General features: G+C 31.6%; 1 protein-coding gene across 4 annotated transcripts in view; it reads left to right on the forward strand.

Annotated features, from left to right (window-relative positions):
* Positions 1-24,561, forward strand: part of gol (ring finger protein goliath) — a 342,552-nt gene that overhangs the window by 169,688 nt on the left and 148,303 nt on the right. For 3 of the 4 annotated variants that reach the window (XM_075378321.1, XM_075378324.1, XM_075378322.1), the window contains exon 3: positions 5,914-6,000. The exons of the other annotated variant lie outside the window; for it this stretch is intronic. In XM_075378321.1, the coding sequence (XP_075234436.1) occupies positions 5,914-6,000 (87 nt within the window). The remainder of the gene's footprint in view (positions 1-5,913; positions 6,001-24,561) is intronic. 4 annotated transcript variants of the gene reach the window in all.

The following is a 24,561-nucleotide window of genomic DNA, read 5'->3' on the forward strand; positions in this document are numbered from 1 at the left end:
AAACTGTGACGACATTTAAAAAACATTTAACTCAGTTATGATAATAAAAATGTATAATAACTCAGTGCGCATTTCGATTATTAAACAATTATCATCAGTATCAAGAGAATCAGTAAAAACTTGATTCAATAGTTACATTGCTAAAACTATTAACTATATTTTTCTTAGTAAAAAAAAGAGTTGCTACTCTTTTCAGAACTGATAAATTGAAGCTGTATTCCGAAAACTGGTTTCTCAAACAATTTCAAGATTCTTCCTATATATACATGCCATAACGAGAGTGCATGACATAATGGAAACAGTGAAAGCTCTGAAATGGCAATGGGCAGGGAACATCGCGAGAAGATGTGATGGATGGTGGACAAAGGCGGTCCTTGAGTGGAGTCCAAGAGACCGACAAAGGCCAAGAGACAGGCCACCAGACCGATGGGACAGAGGCATTAGAAGGATGGTTGGAACTGGCAGAGAACGGCGCAGGACAGACAAGCATGGCGAGAACTGTTGAAGGCTTACCTTTCGAACTAGACTTGAAGAGGTTTCATCTTGTAAAAGATTGAAAAAGCTGTATAATATATATATTAACAGAGTGATTCCAAACTGCCCGGCAATCTCTTGGGAGATGATTTTATAACCAAAAGTAAGAAGAAAAAAAAGGTTCATATAAACAAGTCAGAAAACGGTTCGTTAGCTTTCTGCTCCCTCTGTGAAATTAAACCGTACTAAAATTCTTAGGGTACATATCGAGGGGTAATTTGCTGCTTCCTTATGGGATTTTATCTAAGAAATTAAATAAAAGTGGTTCCAGACAGATATCTCACTTAGGTTTTTAAAAAAAAGTATAAGGTTTTGTTAGGTTTTAACAAAAAAATCCATCGGGTTGTGAACTAGTCTTGATCTATTGCGATTTAGTGGTGAACGCGTCTTCCCAAATCAGCTGATTTGGAAGCCGAAATTTCCAGCATTCAAGTCTTAGTAAAGTCACTTATCTTCACACGAATTTGAATACTAGATCATGGATACCATTGTTCTTTGACGGTTGGGTTTCAATTAACCACACATCTCAGGAATGGTCGAACTGAGACTGTGATATGTATGATTCATACATATCATCCTCTGAAGTAATACCTTACGGTGTTTCCGGAGGCTAAACAGATAAAAAAGAGTGCTCAAATTACATAAGAAACCACCAACCTTTTATTCCTTAATTTAGGTCCCAAATATTACACTAAAGCTTTTTTTCTTTATTAGAAGAGCTGAAATTCGGGCAGAATATTTCGCTAGCCGTAACTCAAAAACAAAGCGTTTCCAGATCTACGTTTTCACCAGTAGAACATTTCCTGAAAATCTCTTGGGACACTTTGTGTTAATAAAAATGATTTTATACTAGTTATAATAAACTGATGTGACAATTATCCATTTTAAATTTTTCTAACATGGCACAGTTTGTAAAATACAATTATTATATATAATATAAACTGCTTAGCAATATATTATTAATTTACCTCGAGCGCTTTCGGCTATTCTGTCATCTTCAGGAAGTTTTATGATTTATTACTGAAATATATAAAATTATAGAATTCACATAACTAAATTTTATATAACAATTGTTATCAAGATACAATAATAGTGTTGTGACACTATTACAATACGGACTTAGTTAATTTGACTTAGATTTTAACTTTTGATGTTAACTAATGACGATCAATACTATTATTATATACGATAATTTTTACACTCGTATATAATTTAATTATGTGAATTCTATAATATTATATATTTCAATAATAAATCATAAAACCTCCTGAAGATGACAGAATAGCCGAAAGCGCTCGAGGTAAATTAATAATATATTGCTAAGCAGTTTATATTATATATAATAATTATACATTTTTCTCTAACATTATTATTTCTTTGTTATAAATAACTGTGTAAAAATTATGCTTTATCCTCCTTTTTTTTAAATTTATGAAAGGATTTATTTCTTTGATCTTGAGTCGGAGTATGTTTGCGCGTGTGTTTTTTTGTTTATTTTTATCGTTCAAGGTCATTTTAATAATAATTATTTGTTGCTTTTGTGTATGCAATATACCGTTTTATTATTGAAGTATTCTACACAAAGATTCACGGAGAGAGAGAGAGTGATTGAGGGAGCGAGTGACAGAGTGAGAGAGAGATAGATGAGTGAGTAAATGAGAAATAGGATGGTCTGAATTGATACTATCATCAATTCGGTTCACTTCTCATTACTATGTACATGTTTATTATGTCCTTTTTTACAAAAGTTTCCGTTTATATATTAATTTTTTCTAATTGATTTAACCTTTTTCAAAATAAATTATAAAATAGAAGATTTCACTTGTGATTGATGGGGAAAATTTAAATAAAAACTATAAATATTTTTTAGTAAGAAAACCGGATTTTTTTTCATACATAATTTTAAAACTTAAGTCATAAGTTTTTGTATACTTTTTAACGTAACTTTGAAAAATGGCATCGAAGTATTTTCTGGACTCATTCAAGATTTTCCATGGTTGTTTAAATTATTATAATTAAAATTATTATTTAAATGTAGAGGTATGTTATATCAATTAAGAAAAAATCAAAAATCTATATATTTTTTATTTTTATTTTGGACTTATTTGGTTCAGTCGATTGCAATCAAAAGGGAAGGTGCACAACTAAATGTTACAACAGTCCTAAATCCAAAATTTCAACATCCTACGGCTAATGGTTTTTGTTGAATTATGCGAGATATATACGTAGGTACAGATGTCACACTGAAACTAGTCAAAATGGGTTCAGAAATGGTCAAACTGGATATTTCCGTTAAAATCTGAAAACTGGAATTTTTCGCGATCACAATACTTTCTTTACTTCGTGTACGGAAGTAAATATTAATACGGAATAATTTTCAATTTCTTGGCTACACATTTATACAATAAACTATATATAAGAAAAAGCATGCTAGCTAATCTGATCAAATTCTGCAAATCTTGGCGTTTGATGACCATTTCTAATCAATAGAAGAATTTTAGCATTGATACGTTTCCCCTTTTTATATTAAATTCAGTACTTAGAGTGCATGCTTATCTTACCATTTTTTTTTTAATTTTTCCCCAAATCCCCCTTCCCCAAAAATATGAAAAAGCTATCCTTTTATGTATTGCACATTTTATAACTGATTTTTATTTGTCTTTCTAAGCATAGTAGTAGTCAAGCAACCTAAAAAAAAAACTTTGGAGGCAATATTGGACGGGGAGCCGATCAAAGTATAAAAATATCGATTTTTTTGCATTTTTAAACATTTCTTGTTTACTTAAATTTTTAATAATAATATTGGAATAAACTTTCATCATAATTAAATACCCCAACCACTCAAAAAAAATTTTAGATAAATCTTTATTGGTTGTATATTTTTTAGTGGATAACTTTGGAGTCAATATCCCAAAATATAGATACGGCTGAAAAACTTAAGGACAACCCTGAAGAACTAAAAAGAGCAACAAAACAGTACAGAAGTGTGCCAAGAAACACGCTACACCGGGAGTTAGAAGTTGGGAGGGGATTTTGGGGTCAATTTTTTCAATATTTTGTGTACGTAACCTTACTTTATATTAAACTCAATATATAATGCCTGCTTATCTTAGCATTTTAAAAAAAAAATTTCCCTCAAAATTTCTCCCTCCCCAAAAATTGAAAAAAGCTATCTTTTTATGTATTGCACATTTTGTAAAGGATTATTTTTTTATTTTCCGAGACATAATAATAGTGCAAGGGACAAAAAAAACTTTGGAGGCAATATTGGGGGGAGTAGCCCAGCAAAGTTTATAGATTTTTTGAATTTTTTAAAACTCTTTTTTATTTTATGTAGCATTCATTATTTTTCCGCTGTATAAGATTAAATAACCAATGCTAGGTAAATATTATAACTTTTTTCACATAATTTAATGCATTTTAAATAGGTAACATATTTTCTAAGTGTTTAGTTTTATTGAAATAAAGGTAGGAGAAAAAAACACTTTTTTGTCCCACGCACAAGCTTTGAGCTTATATGGTGAATTAATTAATCAAGCAAAAAATAAATAAATAGAATCACTCATATTTTAATTTATATATTCGCGTTTATTTTATTTATTTTTCAATTTAATATTAGTAATATTTTTTTTTTTAATCTTTCTTTTTCAGAATTTAATATAAAAATAATATTTTATGGTTTTTGTGTTTTTATAACATTTTTTAACAAATTACTTTAAATTTTTTAAGTTCAACCCATTGATTCTCTTACTTTTTCGCCCACCGTCCACATTGAGAATTAAACATTTTCTAGCACTCCCGATAATTAAAAGGATTTGGAAGAAACAATGAACGGCATAGATGAAGTCCTACGCAAGAACTATTGCATGAAAATAAACAAGAAGAAAACAAAAGTAATGAAATGTACAATGATACAGAAATAGAAGAACAATTGCTAACATCTACAGGAACCAAACATAAGAAAGAAGCCGTAATAAGAAAGGGAGTCCGACAAGGATGTTCCCTATCCCCGTTACTTTTTAATCTTTACATGGAACTAGCAGTTAATGATGTTAAAGAACAATTTAGATTCGCAGTAACAGTACAAGGTGAAAAGATGCTACGATTTGCTGATGATATAGTAATTCTAGCCGAGAGTAAAAAGGATTTAGAAGAAACAATGAATGGCATAGATGAAGTCCTACGCAAGAACTATCGCATGAAAATAAACAAGAACAAAACAAAAGTAATGAAATGTAGTAGAAATAACAAAGATGGACCACTGCATGTGAAAATAGGAGGAAAAAAGATTATGGAGATAGAAGAATTTTGTTATTTGGGAAGTAGAATTACTAAAGATGGACGAAGCAGGAGCGATATAAAATGCCGAATAGCACAAGCGAAACGAGCCTTCAGTCAGAAATATAATTGGTTAACATCAAAAATTAATTTAAATGTCAGAAAAAAATTTTTGAAAGTATATGTTTGGAGTGTCGCTTTATATGGAAGTGAAACTTGGACGATCGGAGTATCTGAGAAGAAAAAATTAGAAGCTTTTGAAATGCGGTGCTATAGGAGAATGTTAAAAATCAGATGGGTGGATAAAGTGACAAATGAAGAGGTATTGCGGCAAATAGATGAAGAAAGAAGCATTTGGAAAAATATAGTTAAAAAAGAGACAGACTTATAGGCCACATACTAAGGCATCCTGGAATAGTCGCTTTAATATTGGAAGGACAGGTAGAAGGGAAAAATTGTGTAGGCAGGCCATGTTTGGAATATGTAAAACAAATTGTTAGAGATGTAGGATGTAGAGGGTATACTGAAATGAAACGACTAGCAGTAGATAGGGAATGTTGGAGAGCTGCATCAAACCAGTCAAATGACTGAAGACAAAAAAAAAAAACATAAAATTAATAGTTATAAATGTCTTGGTTCAATTAAATATAAAGCTTTTACAATATTTCGAGGCGTCCCTGTGAAGAGGCCGCGGCTTCCCTTGGCACACAGTTTGGGAATCACTGCAGTATAATCTATAAAAAAAGCCCCATTGATATGGAATCTCCAAATTTTTAAAAAAATGTGAAATTTTTTTGTAGTTTTTATATTTAAACATTTATTATGAAATTAAAAAAAAAAAACTTTTAGTGATGAAATTTCAAACTGAAAATGCTGTGCAGGTATATTTTAGATGACTTGACCGGCGTACCTGGAATGCAATAGTTGTTTTTTGTTTTTAAATATTTTTTTATGTTAATACATGTATACAATTATTTTTTTGTATAAATTTTATGTTAATTCATTTTTAAATTGCATGTATTTTATATTAATGCATGTTTAGTATAAATGCATATTTTTATTTTTTGCATGCTGCTTCAACGTGTTATGAATCTACTTTAGTGGGACTGTTGCATTGTTAAGGAAATCTGGACCAATTATAAATGCTATATGTGGTACCAGTATGGTATTGCATCAATGTGCCATGCTGTGAGTTTTTTTATTTATTAATTATTATTTTTATATTTTAAAAAGAAAATTTGTATTATTTTATAAAAGTTGTATTATTTTATGTAGGTCTAGAATATACAGGCAGATGTAGTTAGTTTTTAATTTTGTTAGTTTATCTTTATCTTTGTTTATGTATAAATTGTAAAACCACTTCCTGTCTGCCTTATGTAAATTGAATTAAAATCTTTTTAAGCAAAAGATAAAGTAAAATTATTTTGTTTAACCTCAGTGCGGTCTTAGATAAATGCTAAAAAAACATAAATTATATAACTCCAATAAATTTATCTTTTTTTTTTTTTTTTTTGTTTGTCTTCAGTCATTTGACTGGTTTGATACAGCTCTCAAAGACTCCCTATCTAGTTCTAGTCGTTTCATTTCAGTATACCCTCTACATCCTACATCCCTAACAATTTGTTTTACATATTCCAAACGTGGCCTGCCTACACAATTTTTCCCTTCTACCTGTCCTTCCAATATTAAAGCGACCATTCCAGGATGCCTTAGTATGTGGCCTATAAGTCTGTCTCTTCTTTTAACTATATTTTTCCAAATGCTTCTTTCTTCATCTATTTGCCGCAACACCTCTTCATTTGTCACTTTATCCACCCATCTGATTTTTAACATTCTCCTATAGCACCGCATTTCAAAGGCTTCTAATCTTTTCTTCTCAGATACTCCGATTGTCCAAGTTTCACTTCCATATAAAACAACACTCCAAACAAACACCTTCAAAAATCTTTTCATGACATTTAAATTAATTTTTGATGTAAACAAATTATATTTCTTACTGAAGGCTCGTTTAGCTTGTGCTATTCGGCATTTTATATCGCTCCTGCTTCGTCCATCTTTAGTAATTCTACTTCCCAAATAACAAAATTCTTCTACCTCCATAATCTTTTCTCCTCCTACTTTCACATGCAGTGGTCCATCTTTGTTATTTCTACTACATTTCATTACTTTTGTTTTGTTCTTGTTTATTTTCATGCGATTGTTGTTGCGTAGGACTTCATCTATGCCGTTCATTGTTTCTTCTAAATCCTTTTTACTCCCGGCTAGAATTACTATATCATCAGCAAATCGTAGCATCTTTATCTTTTCACCTTGTACTGTTACTCCGAATCTAAATTGTTCTTTAACATCATTAACTGCTAGTTCCATGTAAAGATTAAAAAGTAACGGAGATAGGGAACTCCTTGTCGGACTCCCTTTCTTATTACGGCTTCTTTCTTATGTTCTTCAATTGTTACTGTTGCTGTTCCTGTACATGTTAGCAATTGTTCTTCTGTCTCTGTATTTGAACCCTAATTTTTTTAAAATGCTGAACATTTTATTCCAGTCTACGTTATCGAATGCCTTCTCTAGGTCTATAAATGCCATGTATGTTGGTTTGTTTTTCTTTAATCTTCCTTCTACTATTAATCTGAGGCCTAAAATTGCTTCCCTTGTACCTATACTTTTCCTGAAACCAAATTGGTCTTCTCCTAACACTTCCTCCACTTCTGTATAGAATTCTAGTTAAGATTTTTGATGCATGACTAGTTAAACTAATTGTTCTGTATTCTTCACATTTATCTGCACCTGCTTTCTTTGGTATCATTAATATAACACTTTTTTTGAAGTCTGAGGGAAATTCCCCATTTTCATAAATATTACACATCAGTTTGTATAATCTATCAATCGCTTCCTCACCTGCACTGTGCAGTAATTCTACAGGTATTCCGTCTATTCCAGGGGCCTTTCTGCCATTTAAATCTTTATGCCATTTAAATTTATCATTAAAAAATTAGTAAATGTAATAAGATTGTTTTATCACCGTATTATTTTAAATTGTATAGTACCGTTCCACCACGCGGCAGGGTAATAGCGTCTCGGTCTTTTATCCGGAGGTCCCGGGTTCGAATCCTAGTTCGATAGGTTTTTTCCTTACTCTTAAAAATGTCCATTTTCAAATACGTACGCACAAGTTTCGAGCTTATGTGGTGAATTAATTGATCAAAAAATATTGAGCAAAAAATAAATAAATAAGATTGTTTTATACCCGAGTAATATGGTTTTAATAAAATGTTTTCGAAAATTACTATAAAAATAATATTTTAGGGTAAAATATTACTCTCGAATTGCCATAAAAAAAATCTTAATATCGTGGCGAAATGGTAGCGTCTCGGCCTTTAATCCGGAAGTCCCGGGTTCGAATCCCGGTTAGTCAAGGCATTTTTCACACGCTACAAAAGTTCCGTTTTTATATTCTCACGCACAAGCTTCAAACTTATTTTGTAACACGTTCATTCTACTCATAAACTGTTTAATATTCATTATTACTATCAAGAAAGTCATATTGATTAATGTCACTTTTATGGCTTTACATTAGTCATGGATGTAATAAAATTTCTGACAGATAATTTAAATTAAATTAATGTAATCTTTCGTCTAAAACCAATTTAATATAAATTTTATCTCTTTCAGTAAATAATTAAATGTCAATATTATAATAAAATAAATTCTTAAAGAATCAACTATAACACGTCAAATGAAAAATAATGTGTGACGTCTTATGATTCATACGACAAGCAATTAAGATAAGTACGTCAAAGTTATCTTAGCGCAATGGTATGTGAACTTACTAGATTGATTCCATGGTTGGGGGATTTACTGTTTATGCCTGATTGGTTACTTCGTGAATGGAGTTATCACAAAATAGTTGCACAAAATTCCTATTTTTCTATAAGTGTTGCTGCGCAGTAACACCTATACGGTAAGATAACCTTGAGAAATTGTACATACAACATATATATATATATATATATATATATATCAGTGTTTTCATTCGAACGTTATATACCAACGGGAAACGATGACAATTGCGACGTTTCACATCTGAGGAATGTTTTAAATGTCTTTTACTTTGACCTTGAGAGATATTATTATGTCATTGCCAACACATGCGACTTCCTCCGGCAAAGAGGAAGTGCACTGCATCCTTCAACAACTAGGGCTCCCAAGAGGCGTATTCCTGCTAAGCCGAAAGGGTTTAACACAGAAAGGACTTCACGGGACGGTCTGAAGGGGAATCTAGCCGAGAGAACGAAGGACACACGCGGCTTATGTCCAAAGGTAGGCCCCGGTGAATTACTCAACCTTGTCTGAAGGATTGGAACGCAATAATTAATTCCGTCCTTAAATAATACAAAATAAATATAACCGCCTTTAAATAATTTTCCGCCCGATAAAAAGAATGACACAGCAGCAATGGAATTTTCTCCAAGTTCTACGATTAGTATGGAGATATATATGTCTCCCGCTATTCTTGTGTTCCTTTCTATTCTGAACGTTTTGTTGTTTTTACAACAGAACTGTACATGTTCTGGGCGTACAATAAGTAAAAGATGTAAACATGCTAATTCCTGTTCAACGTAACTTTTAGTCCTCCATCGGTCTTTGATAGAAGGTTCAGTTATTTTTTTTTATTTTCAGTCATTTAACTGGTTTGATGCAGCTCTCCAAGATTCCCTATCTAGTGCCATTCGTTTCATTTCGGTATACTTCCTTTCTTTCTTTTTCCTGTTTAGCCTCCGGTAACTACCGTTTAGATAATACTTCAGAGGATGATATGTATGAGTGTAAATGAAGTGTAGTCTTGTACATTCTCAGTTCGACCATTCCTGAGATGTGTGGTTAATTAAAACCCAACCACCAAAGAACACCAATATCCACGATCTAGTATTCAAATCCGTGTAAAAATAGCTGGCTTTACTAGGATTTAAACGCTGAACTCTCGTATTCCAAATCAGCTGATTTGGGAAGACTCGTTCACCACTAGACCAACCCGGTGGGTACATCCTACAACCCTAACAATTCGTTTTACGTATTCCAAACGTTGCCTGCCTGCACAGTTTGTCCCATTTACCTTTCCCTCGATTACATTTATAATCGAGTACTTCGATTAAGCTCTCTCTGCAGACCTACACACCGCAAAGTTGCGAAGAAAACCAGCCATATAGACCAATCCTCGTGGATCATCCAGTTGATACGGAGATCCAGAAAGGAATGTATTCTCTCAAGTTCCCTAACAGCTCGTGAACGTTCGACCATGTATCGGGGGACAGACGTGGGGGACGTGGTCCGCTGTATCATCCAATTCCGCAATTCGGATATTGACTCGAATCCACCAAACAAAGCCTAACCAAAATCGCCCGAAAGGCGCCATGACCGGAGAGAAACAGTGTGATATACCGATTGTGGGAGACCCATCCAATCGCACCTAAATCAGAGACTAGGAAATATAACATGCGTGTAACGACCTGTGGGGGATTCGTCCCATCTGACCTGCCAAGATGCAAGGCCCCGGTCTTCAATCTCCTGCTTTCGTTCTGATGTCAATAGGTTATTCACCTTCCAAAAGTAGAGTTTCTTACGGGTCATTAGCCAAGATTTGTTTGACTCCGGCTATATCACAGACTGCCTCCTGCAAGACTGTTCTATAACCGCCTATAATTCAGTCAGCAAGAGGAGTCGTTGGGCCCGCAGCAAAATGTCCGCGGAATACCTAAAAGCCGTGTTGATTCAGCAACAGACACGGGTGATTTATTTACCCTTTTCGTTCTTTTATTTTTTTTTAATATTTTAATTTCTTTATTTTTAATTTTTTTTTTTCATATGAAACTTGTAGATTTATTTTCGTGAAAACCTGTGTTTATTATTAAATTTAACGTTTTATTTTGTAATAAATAAATAAATAAATTTCATAGTTTTATAGTTATATTATATATATTTTATATTTCCTATTGTTCATTAATTAATTTACTACTTATTCATTGTTCATTAATAAATTACTCTACTAGTAATTTGTATGTATAAATTTCATCATTAAATTAATTTCTATTATAATTTTTTTCTTCAAAAACTTAGTTTCTATATATAGTCATTATACACAGTAATTAAAACAGTAATTTCAATTAATATTTTTTATAATTTTATTATTTGTGTTCACTGTAGTTTAAATCATTCATGTTTCTTGTTAATTGTTATTTTATTACAATAGTATTACGTCAATCTTTACAAAAATGCTTTAGTTAGACTAAAATAGTTGTGTATGTTGGTGTTGGACTGGTAGCATATATTTATCCTTGAATTGTATATTGATTTTGTGTCTGTTGTAAATAATAAATATACACCGCAGTTCATTGATAATTCTGTTTTATCTATAAGATAATTGTACTTATGAAAACCATAGGATGAGTGAAAAGTTACGCAACCCATATTGAAAAGAAAATATAACCTTCTTGGATGTAAAAAAACATATAAAATTTTAATAAATATTAAATAATTTCATAACTTTATTAAATGAATGCTCGAAATGTGCTCCATTTTTAGATATTCAGTTTTCAACACGTTTATTCATGTTGGCAACCCTTTTTTTAATCGTTCTACCGCTGATGTAAAATATCGATTTATAATGCGAATTTATTTATAAACAATATTTCTTTTAAATAGTACGTGGAAGATAAATTTGTTGACTTAGGCGCTATAGATTATAGAAAATAACTTTCTACTCAAAGAACTTGCCGATCTCCGTGGCGAAGTAGTAGTGTCGTCTCGGCCTTTCATCCAGAGGTCCCGGATTCGAAACCCGGTCAGGGATCGTATTTTTTATACGCCACAAAATTCCATTTCCATATTCCCACGTACAGAGTTCTTTATAATCTTCTGTGACGAATTAATTCATCAATTAGATCAAAAATTTAACCCAAATTATCGATCGGTATATCTAATAGGAAAACAAATGAATTTTTAATTAATATATATATTTGTTTAAAAAATTTGTAATCACTAATATTAAAAAAAACCCAAAGAACTTGTTTTCGAATCTGTTTGAATAGAAAAAAATTGTCGATTTAATTAGATTATTTTAAAAAAAGTCAATATATGTCTGAAATCAATGTACTTAGAAGTAATAGAACTGAATTTTGCACCTGTGAATAGTATACAACATATAAACAAAATTTAAAAATTCGAGTGGGGCTGTGTCGGAGCGCACGGCTATTGCTTTAACGTGAAACGTTACAGACCTTGGATGAAGTTCCTCCGAGCTATAGACAGACCAATGGGAGAGCTACCATCGTATTTTTTTTTTTTTAAATTGAGTCTCCAATGGAAAATTTTAGTTCCTTCATTTGGCCAACTCTACAGATAAATTGGTCGGTATGTCGGTGAATCAATTTTAGTGTATTGGATTGAAATAAAACCGAGACATTGACTGCGTACTAAATTTTATTTTAACGAAAACAGACACTAAATGTTATATTATATTTATTTCGAGTAATATTCGACGGTGATGTTGTTAAACATCGGTCTCTGATATGAGAAGTAAGAGACAAAAGGTATAATAAGCAGCGGTAGAGGTCCTCGCGTCGTCGGCGTCGTTCACTGAGCGTGCCGTGCCAGCTTTGCGACGCTCCCGAAACCGTCTCGCTTGCTCGGCACCGGACATCGGGGGTACCTATGCGTGACCCATAACCTCCTATTTCCAACAATATGCGTAATTTATATTTCCGGTTTGATTTTGCGCGGCTGAGGTTGACAAATTGAATTTTTATACATTTTTACAAGTTTACTTTAATTTTTTTACATATAAATATTGTCAAAAATACACTTATTATTACTTAAATCGAACTATCTCGACAAAATCTAAACACAAACACGCGAATCACCGCGCTATCACGTCTAAGTCGTGAGCTATACTGAATGGAAATGAGCGAGAACGCCAGTTTTGGCCGATTTTTGCTGTGCAACCTGCTTGCCAAACCGCTCGCCAGTGACGCAAATTCAGAGTTGTATCCATGAGCTGACCATTTAAGTTATAAAGTGACACCGTATTTACATCTCTGAGATTAATAGTTTGGGAGTTATTAAGGCGGGACGATATAGATATTTTCGTTACGCTACAAATTTCTATTCTGGTACCTGTAAGTTTCGGTGTGATTTTATCACGTCAAAAATATTTAATGTAAGTTTACGAATAATAAACCCACCGGGTTGGTCTAGTGGTGAACGCGTCTTCCCAAATCAGCTGTGATTTGGAAGTCGAGAGTTCCAGCGTTCAAGTCCTAGTAAAGCCAGTTATTTTTACACGGATTTGAATACTAGATCGTGGATACCGGTGTTCTTTGGTGGTTGGGTTTCAATTAACCACACATCTCAGGAATGGTCGAACTGAGAACGTACAAGACTACACTTCATTTACACTCATACATATCATCCTCATTCATCCTCTGAAGTATTATCTAAAAACGGTAGTTACCGGAGGCTAAAAAGGAAAAAAGAAAGGAGAAGTTTACGAATAAAACTTTGCCCTCCAAGAAGGCAACGCCTATTTATGAAAGTTTTACTTGACCTAATAATGATATGTATAATATGTATCATTCAGTAAAATGTCTGGCTATATATAAGAGACATTATTACTATCAGAGAAAGCAGCACTAATTGAAGGGCTCTTGTTCAGTAATTTTGTTTTACATATCCTATAACTTAAAGGTTGATTGAAAAATATCGTAAATAAGAATAAATTAACACGATATTCTTTTGTATTTAGAAACAACAATATATTAATATACTAATTGTACGAAATAATATTTGATTTTAACAAATATATTTTTAATCTCTTTAATAATTGTTAGGGGTTAAAAAAACCTATTCGAGAAATAAGAATTATAAAAGAAATAAAATATATATTAAATGAAATGACAAAGTCAGAACAAATCAATACAGCGTAATACAAAAAGGGTTTCTAACCAGTTAAACACTGGCGCCGTCATTATTGTCATTTGTATTGCTATCGATGAAATAGATAAATAAAAGATTTACTACAGACATGTTTCCCTATTTAATAGGGAGAGAATATTTTATATTTATGAAAAAAAGATTGTTAAACAAAAAAATAAATAAAATTTTTAACATAAATAAAATGTACTGAATAATCCTAATTATTTTATTTTCTTACGATTGACCTAGTTTTTACACATAAGTATTGTATAGCTTTAATCTGAACCAATCCTAGACGCTGTCTTCCAGAAATACCGTATTGTCTCAAATAAGACCCCCCCCAATTCTAAACCACCATAAATTTCCAAAACGTTTTTGTGAAAAAAATTAAAAAATAAAAACAAGAAAATTAATAAAATATATTTTCAACGACCTTTTATAACAAACAAATAATTCGAATTATGTCAAAGAATTGTATAAAAAATAGATATTTGATAAGCTAGACAATAATTTAATTTAAAATAAAATATATAAAACACACCATAATTCATAGCATTACAATGATACGATTTTTTTTGTATTCTGTACTAAATGTTTTAACTTCCTGTTAAGCCCCTGTACAGCCGGCCTATAAAATGATAGGTAGCGTCTCGGCCTTTCATTCGAAGATCCCGCGTTTGAATCCCGGTCAGGTATGGAATTTTTACACGCTACAAAATTGCCATTTCATTTAATCCTCTCAAACAATACATAAGGGTGGTCCTGGAGGCTATAAAAAAAAAGTTCCTACAGAGAATGTGATATTGGTGCTTTCTGAGCTCACTCTAATAGTAAAAATAATGTAAACCTTCATACAAACATGGGATCGGAAACGCTCTGTTAGCGAGTTGTGGTTAGCTAAAGATTTCGCCCGGATTCCTGGATAAAGAGTGAAATAAAATTATACTAAAATCAGAGCCGTGGCTCGATATGTGGAGAATCAAGGTCAACGGTGAAAAATCGGTGGCAGTGATGTTCACATACAACACACGTGCTCCAGCCAGGCACCTGGAAATCTTAGGAGAGAAAATCTCCTTTGGGAAAACAGTCAAATACCTGGGATAAACGGTTTACCTTAGGAGAACATGTTAAATATGTGACTCAAAAGACAAAGGCCATCAGAGCCTCACTATACCCATTACTAAACAATGCCAGCCCATATCCACTGGCGACCAAACTGCTCATTTTTCGGTTATACGTCCTGCCGATTCTAATATATGCTTACCCGGCATGGGGAGCTTTGTTGAATTCCACGCTTCAAAAGAAATTAGAAGTCGTCCAAAACATAGCGTTGCAGACATATTTTGGAGCACCGTGGTTCGCCAGAAACGCCACTCTTCGCCACGATGCGGGACTGCACACCGTATTCGAGGTTGGGGTGGCGCAGGCACGCAGACCGTTTGGGAGAGCGGCCGGGCCGTGTCCGAACACCGCCATGTGTGTGTGTGTATGTAAACTTTTAAACTGACGGTAGTTTTGGGTCTGGGGGATGTGGAACGCAAAGGTATGTCGAAATTTTCCGGAAGTCGAATCATGGTACCCATTACAATAGATAGTTTTCTTATGAAATCTACCTAAAAAAGTTCGAATCCGAGTCGACCCAATTTTTTGGATATCAAACAGAAAAAAATTGATTTATATTTGCTTAAATTCGAAAAAATACGGTATATCTATATACCGTATTTTATATATATATATATATATATATATATATGAGTGCGTGTGTGTGTGTGTGTGTGTGTGTGTGTGTGTGTGTATGTGTATGTGTCTGTCTGTTGGTTTGCAAGCTCAAGCTCTTGCACTAACCGACCGATTGTTTAAAATTTGGAGGATACATTCATGCTATCCCAGGAAAGATTTTAAGCCGTAGACCGAAGCCCTAGCCCCGTTTCGGGATAAAATTGTTAAAGACATTCGTTGAAGAAGTAAAAATTAATTAAAAATTAGATTAATTTCTGTCACCCTGGCAACAGAAATAAGTTCAGAAATTTTTTTCATCAAATGTCTGTGTACTGCAGTTACCATAATTACTATTATTCTGTCTTTTGTAATTTAGTTTCTTTTTCATGTTTTCATAAAGCCTGATTATTTTAATTGTTATTTATTATCAATGTTACTCTTACAATCATACGAGTAATTAATACTACAGGGGTCCTTGCTAGATAGGAATGGGGAGCGAAACGAGCTCTGTGGCCCTGGAATCGGCCTCGGAGCTCCCCTAAGCCGACCAAGGCCAGGGGGTCTAGGGGGCGGAGCCCCCGACCGGCTAGTATATACTAGCTATTTTAGTATTTTTTACTTTATATTATAATTATGTTTGTTCTTATTTGAGTTCATAAGCTTTTCAATTGTTATGAAACATAACAATTGAGAACTTCGTACTGCCATGACGGACAACAACGATATCATTTTTACCTTACGACGATCAATTGTTGTATTTATATTTTTTTTTTGTTTTTAAAAAATTCAAAATTTATTTAATATATTAATTTGTGAAGAAAATTATTATAATCAATAACACATAAATTTAACTAGAATTATATACAGAAGAATTGAGTGGAGAGTGGAAGAAGTGTAAGGAGAAGACCAATTTAGTTTCAGGGAACGTATAGGGACAAGGGAAGCAATTTTAGGCCTCAGATTAGTAGTAGAAGGAAGATTAAAGAAAAGCAAACCAACATACTTGGCATTTATAGACCTAGAAAAGGCATTCGATAACGTAGACTGGAATAAAATGTTCAGCATTTTAAAAAAAATAGGGTTCAAATACAGAGATAGAAGAACAATTGCTAACATTTACAGGAACCAAACAGCAACAGTAACAACTGAAGAACATAAGAAAGAAGCTGTAATAAGGGATTCCGACAAGGATGTTTCCTATCCCCGTTAATTTTTAATCTTTACATGGAACTAGCAGTTAATGATGTTAAAGAACAATTTAGATTCGGAGTAACATTACAAGGTAAAAAGATAAAGATGCTACGATTTACTGATGATATAGTAATTCTAGCCGAGAGTAAAAAGGATTTAGAAAAAACAATGAAGTCCTACGCAAGAACTATCGCATGAAAATAAAGAAGAACAAAACGAAAGTAATGAAATGTAGTAGAAATAACAAAGATGGACCATTGAATGTGAAAATAGGACGAATAAAGATTATGGAGGTAGAAGAATTTGGTTATTTGGGAAGTAGAATTACTAAAGATGGACGAAGCAGGAGCAATATAAAATGCCGAATAGCACAGGCGAAACGAGCCTTTAGTCAGAAATATAATATGTTTACAACAAAAATTAATTTAAGCGTCAGGAAAAGATTTTTGAATGTACATGTTTGGAGCGTCGCTTTATATGGATGTGAAACTTGGACGATCGAAGTATCTGAGAAGAAAAGATTAGAAGCTTTTGAAATGTGGTGCTATAGGAGAATGTTAAAAATCAGATGGCTGGATAATGTGACAAATGAAGAGGTATTGCGACAAATAGATGAAGAAAGAAGCATTTGGAAAAATATAGTTAAAAGAAGAGACAGACTTATAGGCCACATACTAAGACATCCTGGAATAGTCGCTTTAATATATTGGAAGGACAGGTAGAAGGAAAAAATTGTGTAGGCAGGCCACGTTTGGAATATATAAAACAAATTGTTAGGGATGTAAGATGTAGGGGAATACCGAAATGAAATGTCTAGGTACTAGATAGGGAACCTTGGAGAACTGCATCAAACCAGTCAAATGACAAAAAAAATAAACACGTAAATGTTCCTGATAATGGATTAATATCCGAAAGCGGTAGGACATAATAATAAAAATATTTGGTACGTGGAAATGATTATTTAATTAATTTATATCAGTATCAACGGGCTTATTAATAATAAAATGAAATAAAAAAATAGAAGGATTTAGTCTGACGGAGAAAAATTTCAAATGTATCATAATGTAATAATTTTGTAACAACGTAGATTCACACTGATTTCTGTTTCCTAGTATCCCTCAATTATAAAATATGAAGTTGTTTCGATATTTTAATATCAGTATAATAGTATAGGTACACCCAAAATGTTATTTATTGTAATAATTTTCGTAGTACTTTAAAAAAAAAATAATAATCTTTCAGAATAAGATAACAGTTTTTTTAGTACAACGTAACGTAGCTGTTTCTTTGTTTGGTTAAACGGTTTGCTTGGTCAAGTAATACTTATTCAATTTACTATTTTAAATAAATAAAAAAATGTTATTAGTCTTTTTTTTCTTTAAAATGCCTTTCCATGTAGTATTTACAATGAGTTTTTTTTTTTTTTGTTTTGAAAGAGTTGAATGTGTTGATAATTATGATCAACGGTTATTTAATCTTTAAAAGGCTATTTTATTTTATTCTTTAATTTTTAAATACCATCTTCCAGCACGTTATGTATAATATAATATATTTATATTTTTTCCGGTTATTCTTGCTCTTAATTTGAACACTTACTTTCACTTCGTTCGCTTTCCGTTTCATTAGCTTTCACTTACTTACTTTCTCAGTAATCTATCTTTGTTTATCTTTTTTTTTCCTTTCTATTATTAAGGTACTAACTTTATACTGGTTATTAATATTGTGTAAGATAGTAAAAGATTACTTGCATAGTCATACATTTATATATATATTCGTTGTCTTAATGATACAAGCTTGAATTTCTTACGCAACGGTAAATCCGCCTACATAAGTTTATGATGATTCGTAAAAATGATATATGCACAACTTGCAAAAAATTTTATTACACAATATGTACTTATATTTTTTTTTTATTTTACTTGTTAAGGAAAAAAAATATTAATTTTTTTTCATATTTTACTTTTCTTTTACGCAATTTATTATGACTCATTACAAAAAAATTCCTAATTTTTATTTTTTTATTTCATCACTACGAACCAGATTACAATTTTTATTTGACCTTATTCGGTTATTTTCTCTTTTTCCCAATGTTCTTTCAAGCTTTCACTACGATCTTTCTTTCCCTCTTCCGACCACTGGATCTTAATTCGTTTTTTTTTTAATATTATCTTGAATCCTTCTAATTTTGGGATTTTTTTCCTAAAAAACAATACATTTAGGGATTTTTCCCCCTAAAATATAAACCAATTAAGATCTCATGCTATATATCGTTTTCAACGATGTATCAATTGGTACTTATTTTCATTGGTTTCAGATTTATAGACAAATAAAATTTTAATTAAATAAATATTTGGATCTTACAAGGCGCATTTCAGTTGAAATTCAACTTCATTTCCTTTTTTTTAACTTTTTAATTTTTTTAATTTAAATACAGGGTTATCATAGAATAATGGCCCGGTTTTGAACATGGTTTAAATTAAAACAGAATTACAGTTTATGTTTTTTATTTTTCAAATTTGTCGTCTCAAACATTTTTTTAGATATTAGAATTATTAGATATAGAAATTATATTAGATATAGAATTTCAATATGTGCACCCTTAGTCGCTCCCCAAACGATAATTAATAAATTTCAATATGTGCGCCCTGAGTCGCTCGACAAATGTCCAAACGATACTCAACTTCTCTCAAAACATTAATTAACATTTCATCGTTAACGGTTGTCATTGCTTCATTAATCCTGTTTTTTAAGCGGTTGCGAATTTTTTATGTATAAACAACGCTTTTGATGTACCCCCACAAGAAAATATCGTAAGGTGTCAGGTCTGGACTCCTTGGAGGCCAAAGTACGGGTCCTTGCCGGCCTATTCATCGATCTCCAAATTTTTCGTTCAAAGCGTCCGTGACCGATGCATTGAAGTGCGGGGGATCACCATCTTGTTGGAAATGAAGTTGATGAATGTTTTTGAGTTCATCCGACTGGGGAAAGCAATAATCGGTTAACATGTTTGATACACAACTTCATTAATTGTTTTTTCAGCAAAGAAGAAAGGCCCTATTACACGATTTTAAATCACACCACACCAAACCAAACATTAACTTTAGGCGAATCGCGTTGTTTCTCAATAATTGCGTGTGGGTTTTCAGAGCCCCATATTCGTGAATTGTGTCTGTTAACACATCCGTTCACATGGAATGTAGCTTCGTCTGTAAAAATTATATCGTCTAAAAATGATTCGTTTTCACTTATTCTGTCCAACATTTCAATAGCGAAATTGTAACGTTTTACACCACCATCATCGGGTTTCAATTCCTGCAGTATCTGGATTTTATAAGCGTGTAATTTCCGTTTTTTATGTAAATTTAGTGAACTGTTGATTTTGGAATACTTAATTCGACGCTTCGACGGGGGATGGACTTCCCATGACTTCTAATTGCCGATCGTCTAATTAATTCAACCGTTTCGTCCGGTACACTTGGTCTGCCGGTTGATTTCTGTTTCTTAACCGATCCGGTTTCTTCGAATCGTTTGAACCGACGTGTTTTGTTATTTTTGTGTGGCGGATCTCTTCCGAATTCACGTCGAAACGCACGTTGAACTAAAATTACGGATTTTAATTCAGCCATCAATAAAACACACTTTGCTTTGTCTTTATCCGAGAACATAGTAACTCATTAAACTCAGCGCAACAACAATACAAGAACTGACGTTGTGGTTACAACTGCTGATAAACAAACTTTTGGGTTGGAGGCTTTCAGGGATACCAATACAACATCCCTACAATCTTCCTATGAATTACTGAAACCGCACCATTCTTTTATGATAAACCTGTATATTGATTTATTAATAATTATTAAACTCTGATTGTAAAATAATTTTTACGATAAATAATAATTCAATAATAACAATAAAAAAAGGTAAATACTTTATCCTAATTTGGTTGTTAAGCCAGTTTAAAAAATATTAATCTAGATTTTAAAAAAACACAATTTTTTTTAGTACTGGTACTTAACAGATTTTAATAAAAATTTAACAGAATTTTCATGAGTTTTTAGGAATCATTTTTTTTAAATATACAGTGTCAATGAAGAAACTGAGAGACTTTCAGATCATTTTCTACTAATGAAAATAATGAAATAAGTTCATATAAAAGTAGATCTGGAAACGCTTTATTTTCGAGTTACTGCTAGTGAAAAGTTCGCTCGTATTTCAGCTTTTTTTTTATAAAAAGAAGCCCTATGTAATTTTTGGGATCCAAATTAAGGAGTACAGTTGTGGTTTCTTATGTGATTTAAGCTGGGAAATAGGATAAAATAGGTCGCAGAACCGTAACTGTAATAGTTTTTTAAATATCTGATGTAAAACACAAAATTCGGTGTCCAAAAACAATTTTTTTTTTAGTTTTGCAGTATATTAGCTTTGTTAAATGACTAATAAATGCAAAAGATTAGTAATAAAATTTTATAGAATGTAATTCTGTGGAAATTAATGTAAATACAGCCAATAAAAATTAAATGAAACCTTTTAAAAAACGGTTTTAATTGAAGCAAAACAAACGATGATTTACTTGGCGTTCAGTAGAAAACAAACACGTTTGATATGACCCTTTCGTTCGTAAATGATGTCACACCGAAAAATGTTTATTAGTTTCAAAAAGTATAATACAATTTTCTCTCTATTTATCGTTTGTTTTGCTTCTACAAGAGACTTGCGTATAAGTTCTTTGTATGACAGTCAGTGATTTCGTTTTTGCTAATCGTTACACAGATTGTTGTTTCTTTTGTGGCAACGCCATAATACTGATACCCGGGCTCATAACAGCTTGGCATGTGCAATATCTAACTTATTCAATCTGACGGAGAATGTGTAAACTAAATTTAATTGTTGACACTTCAAGATTACGCGTAAACCACTATTTTTTTTTTTTCACCTGATGATATCGCCACACGAGCTTGAAGCTTGTGCGTGGGATATGCATAATGTCATGCCTGACCGGGATTCGAACCCAGGACCTCTGGATGAAAGGCCGAGACGCTACCTCTTACGCCACGGATACCGGCATTAAAAACTGTATACATTCTTGAAATCCTAGAGCTTTTTTCGGACACCCGTACGTATGTATACCTTTCAATACGTATATATACATATGTATTCATCCTTCCGGAATTTTTTATTTTTTCGATTAAAGGGGGGTCATGAAATGTCGACATTTGCACAGTATAACAACACATTTCTCATATTCTTGTAAAATTTGAGAATTTTGCGAAATATTACTTTTTACTTCCTTGTATGAAGTAAAGGAAGTATTGTGATCGCGAAAAAATTCCGTTTTCAGATTTCAACGAAAATATCCATCTTGACCATTCCTGAATCCATTTTGACTAATTTCGGTGTGACGTCTAAACTGGTCAAAATGGTAAAACCATTAAACTAGTCATTAAAATAATTTTAAACTAGTCAAAACGGCGTGAGTTATGGAAGATACATACGCACGTGCGTGCGTATGTATCTTCCATAACTCAAAACCAATTAACCGTAGGATGTTGAAATTTTTAATTTATGACTGTTGTAACACCTAGTTGTGCATCTCCCTTTTTGATTGCAATCGAATCGACCAAAAGTGTTCAAAAAAGCCCAAAATCCAAAAAAATTGGATTTTGGACTTTTTCTTCACTGCAGTAATAAGAACTCATTGAGAGCTTTTCAACGATATACGTAATTGGTACTTATTTTCATTGGCTTCAGATTTATAGACAAATAAAATTTTAATTAATGAAATATTTGGATCTTACAAGGCGCATAACAGTTGAAATCCAACTTCATTTCTTTTTTTTTAATTTGAATACATTTTCTTCTAAGTTTTCGTCGGTTTTGTTGTTAATAAAAGTCGACATGTTTAAAATTTTATTTCTCTTTTGTTGACATTATTTACATCAATCTTCTTATAATTAAATTCTGTACAATTTATGTTTAAAAGTGTCTGATTTATTGCCAATTTAACAACGTTATTGTACGTCAAACCTAAAAAAAATGTGTTATTTGACCATATTTTTGGCGTTTGACATGGGATATCTTAGAAATTAAGAGAGATACAGTTTTAGGATCTATTTTTTTCAATTTTCCAGCTCAAAAAATTAGAAAAAATTAAATTTGCCCCTTAATTAACCTTCTCAGAATTTCAGAAAGCCTTTATTTACCCGGAGGAACTGAAACTCGGGCAAAATCTTTCACTCTGTATAACTCGCTAACGAAGTGTTTTCGGATCAATGTTTATATGAACTTTTTTCTTATTTTTAGCCTCTAGAATGAGTTGTCAAAGTATTGCCTTATCCTCCTGAATCATCCTGTATATTGATTTATTAATTAACTTCCGATTGTAAAATAATTTTTTAAGATAAATAATAATTCAATAAAAAAAATATATCGGAAGTTATTAATGAAATAAAATTTTATGTAGTTTTCACTTAAAAAAAAAAATGTGTATATGTAATTTAATAGGGGTACAAGGAAGTCATGTAGTCCACATCAAATTTTTTAATTATCGAAAACACTTCCATATAATAAATCTATTATAAAAAAAATTAGTTTTAAAAATTAAACAAAAATTTTGTCTGGTTGTTTTAATAAAGTAAATTGTAAAAAAAAAAATTTATATAATTAAATATAATCTACAATTTATTTTGACAAAAATTATTTTTTATTCAAAAAAGATAAAAACGCTGTATTAAATGTTTTATAACGGGTGTAAAAGCAAGTTTATTAAATTATAAAAGACCTGTTACCTCGTAATCACTTATTTAATAATCTACATGTAATTTTGTCTATTTTATTTAATCTAACTTTTATTGTCCAAGAATGGTAGTTTAAACGTTCTTTAAGTTACTCTATTTTTTTTTTTTTAAGCAAAATTTAACAAAAGTTTTATGACATGTTAAAAGTCTCCTGTTAAGTTATAGATTATTGTTAATTTAAATTAAATCTCGGGAAATATTCAAAGATTTACCTTTGTTACGTCGAGTATCATCGTATTACTCCTTACATTGATTTAAGATAATCTATACGATGGAATATTAAAAAAAGAAAGTATTGTAACTTTTGTTTATTTTATTACATTTATATTAGTCTTTCCGATGGCTTTAATACATCTGGATGCTAATTAATAGTTGTGTTTTTTATAAGAGTAATGATGTTCATTAATAGCCGGTCAATTTTTATAAATAAAATATAGTTTTCTTTAGTAAGGCTTTCATTATTATATTTCCATTAAATTTGGTTGAATATTGCACAGTTAATATACAACTACTAATTGAAAAAAAAATTATTTCCATTGAAATAATCCTGGCATGGTATGATTGTTTTATATTGAATATGATTATGTTACGAGGAACATAATTTTTAAAGTAAGTTCAGTTTTGAAATAAAAAACAAAACTGAAAAATTCTGATGTGGACACCACATTACTTTCTTGTATGCCTATTAAATTACATATACATTTTTTTTTTTTAAATGAAAAGTACATAAAATTTTCTTTCATTAATAACTTCTCATACTTTTTTGTTATTATTGAATTATTACTTATCGTAAAAAACCTTTTTACAATCAGAAGTTAATAATTATTAATAAATCAATATATTTAAATTAAAAAAAAAAAAGTTAAAAAAACGAGATGAAGTCTGTTTCGGACCGATGTGCCTCCTCACCCCCTTGTAAGATCCAAATATTTCATTAATTAAAATTCTATTGGTTATAATTCTGGAACAAATTAAAATAAGTACCACTTTTATGATATATCGTTGAAATCTCTCAATGAGTTCTTATTACTGCAATTAAGAAAAAATCCAAAATTCATTTTTTTGGGGGGATTTTGAGCTT

Source organism: Lycorma delicatula, chromosome 11 (genome assembly GCF_047948215.1).
Source record: "Lycorma delicatula isolate Av1 chromosome 11, ASM4794821v1, whole genome shotgun sequence".
Taxonomy (NCBI): domain Eukaryota; kingdom Metazoa; phylum Arthropoda; class Insecta; order Hemiptera; family Fulgoridae; genus Lycorma; species Lycorma delicatula.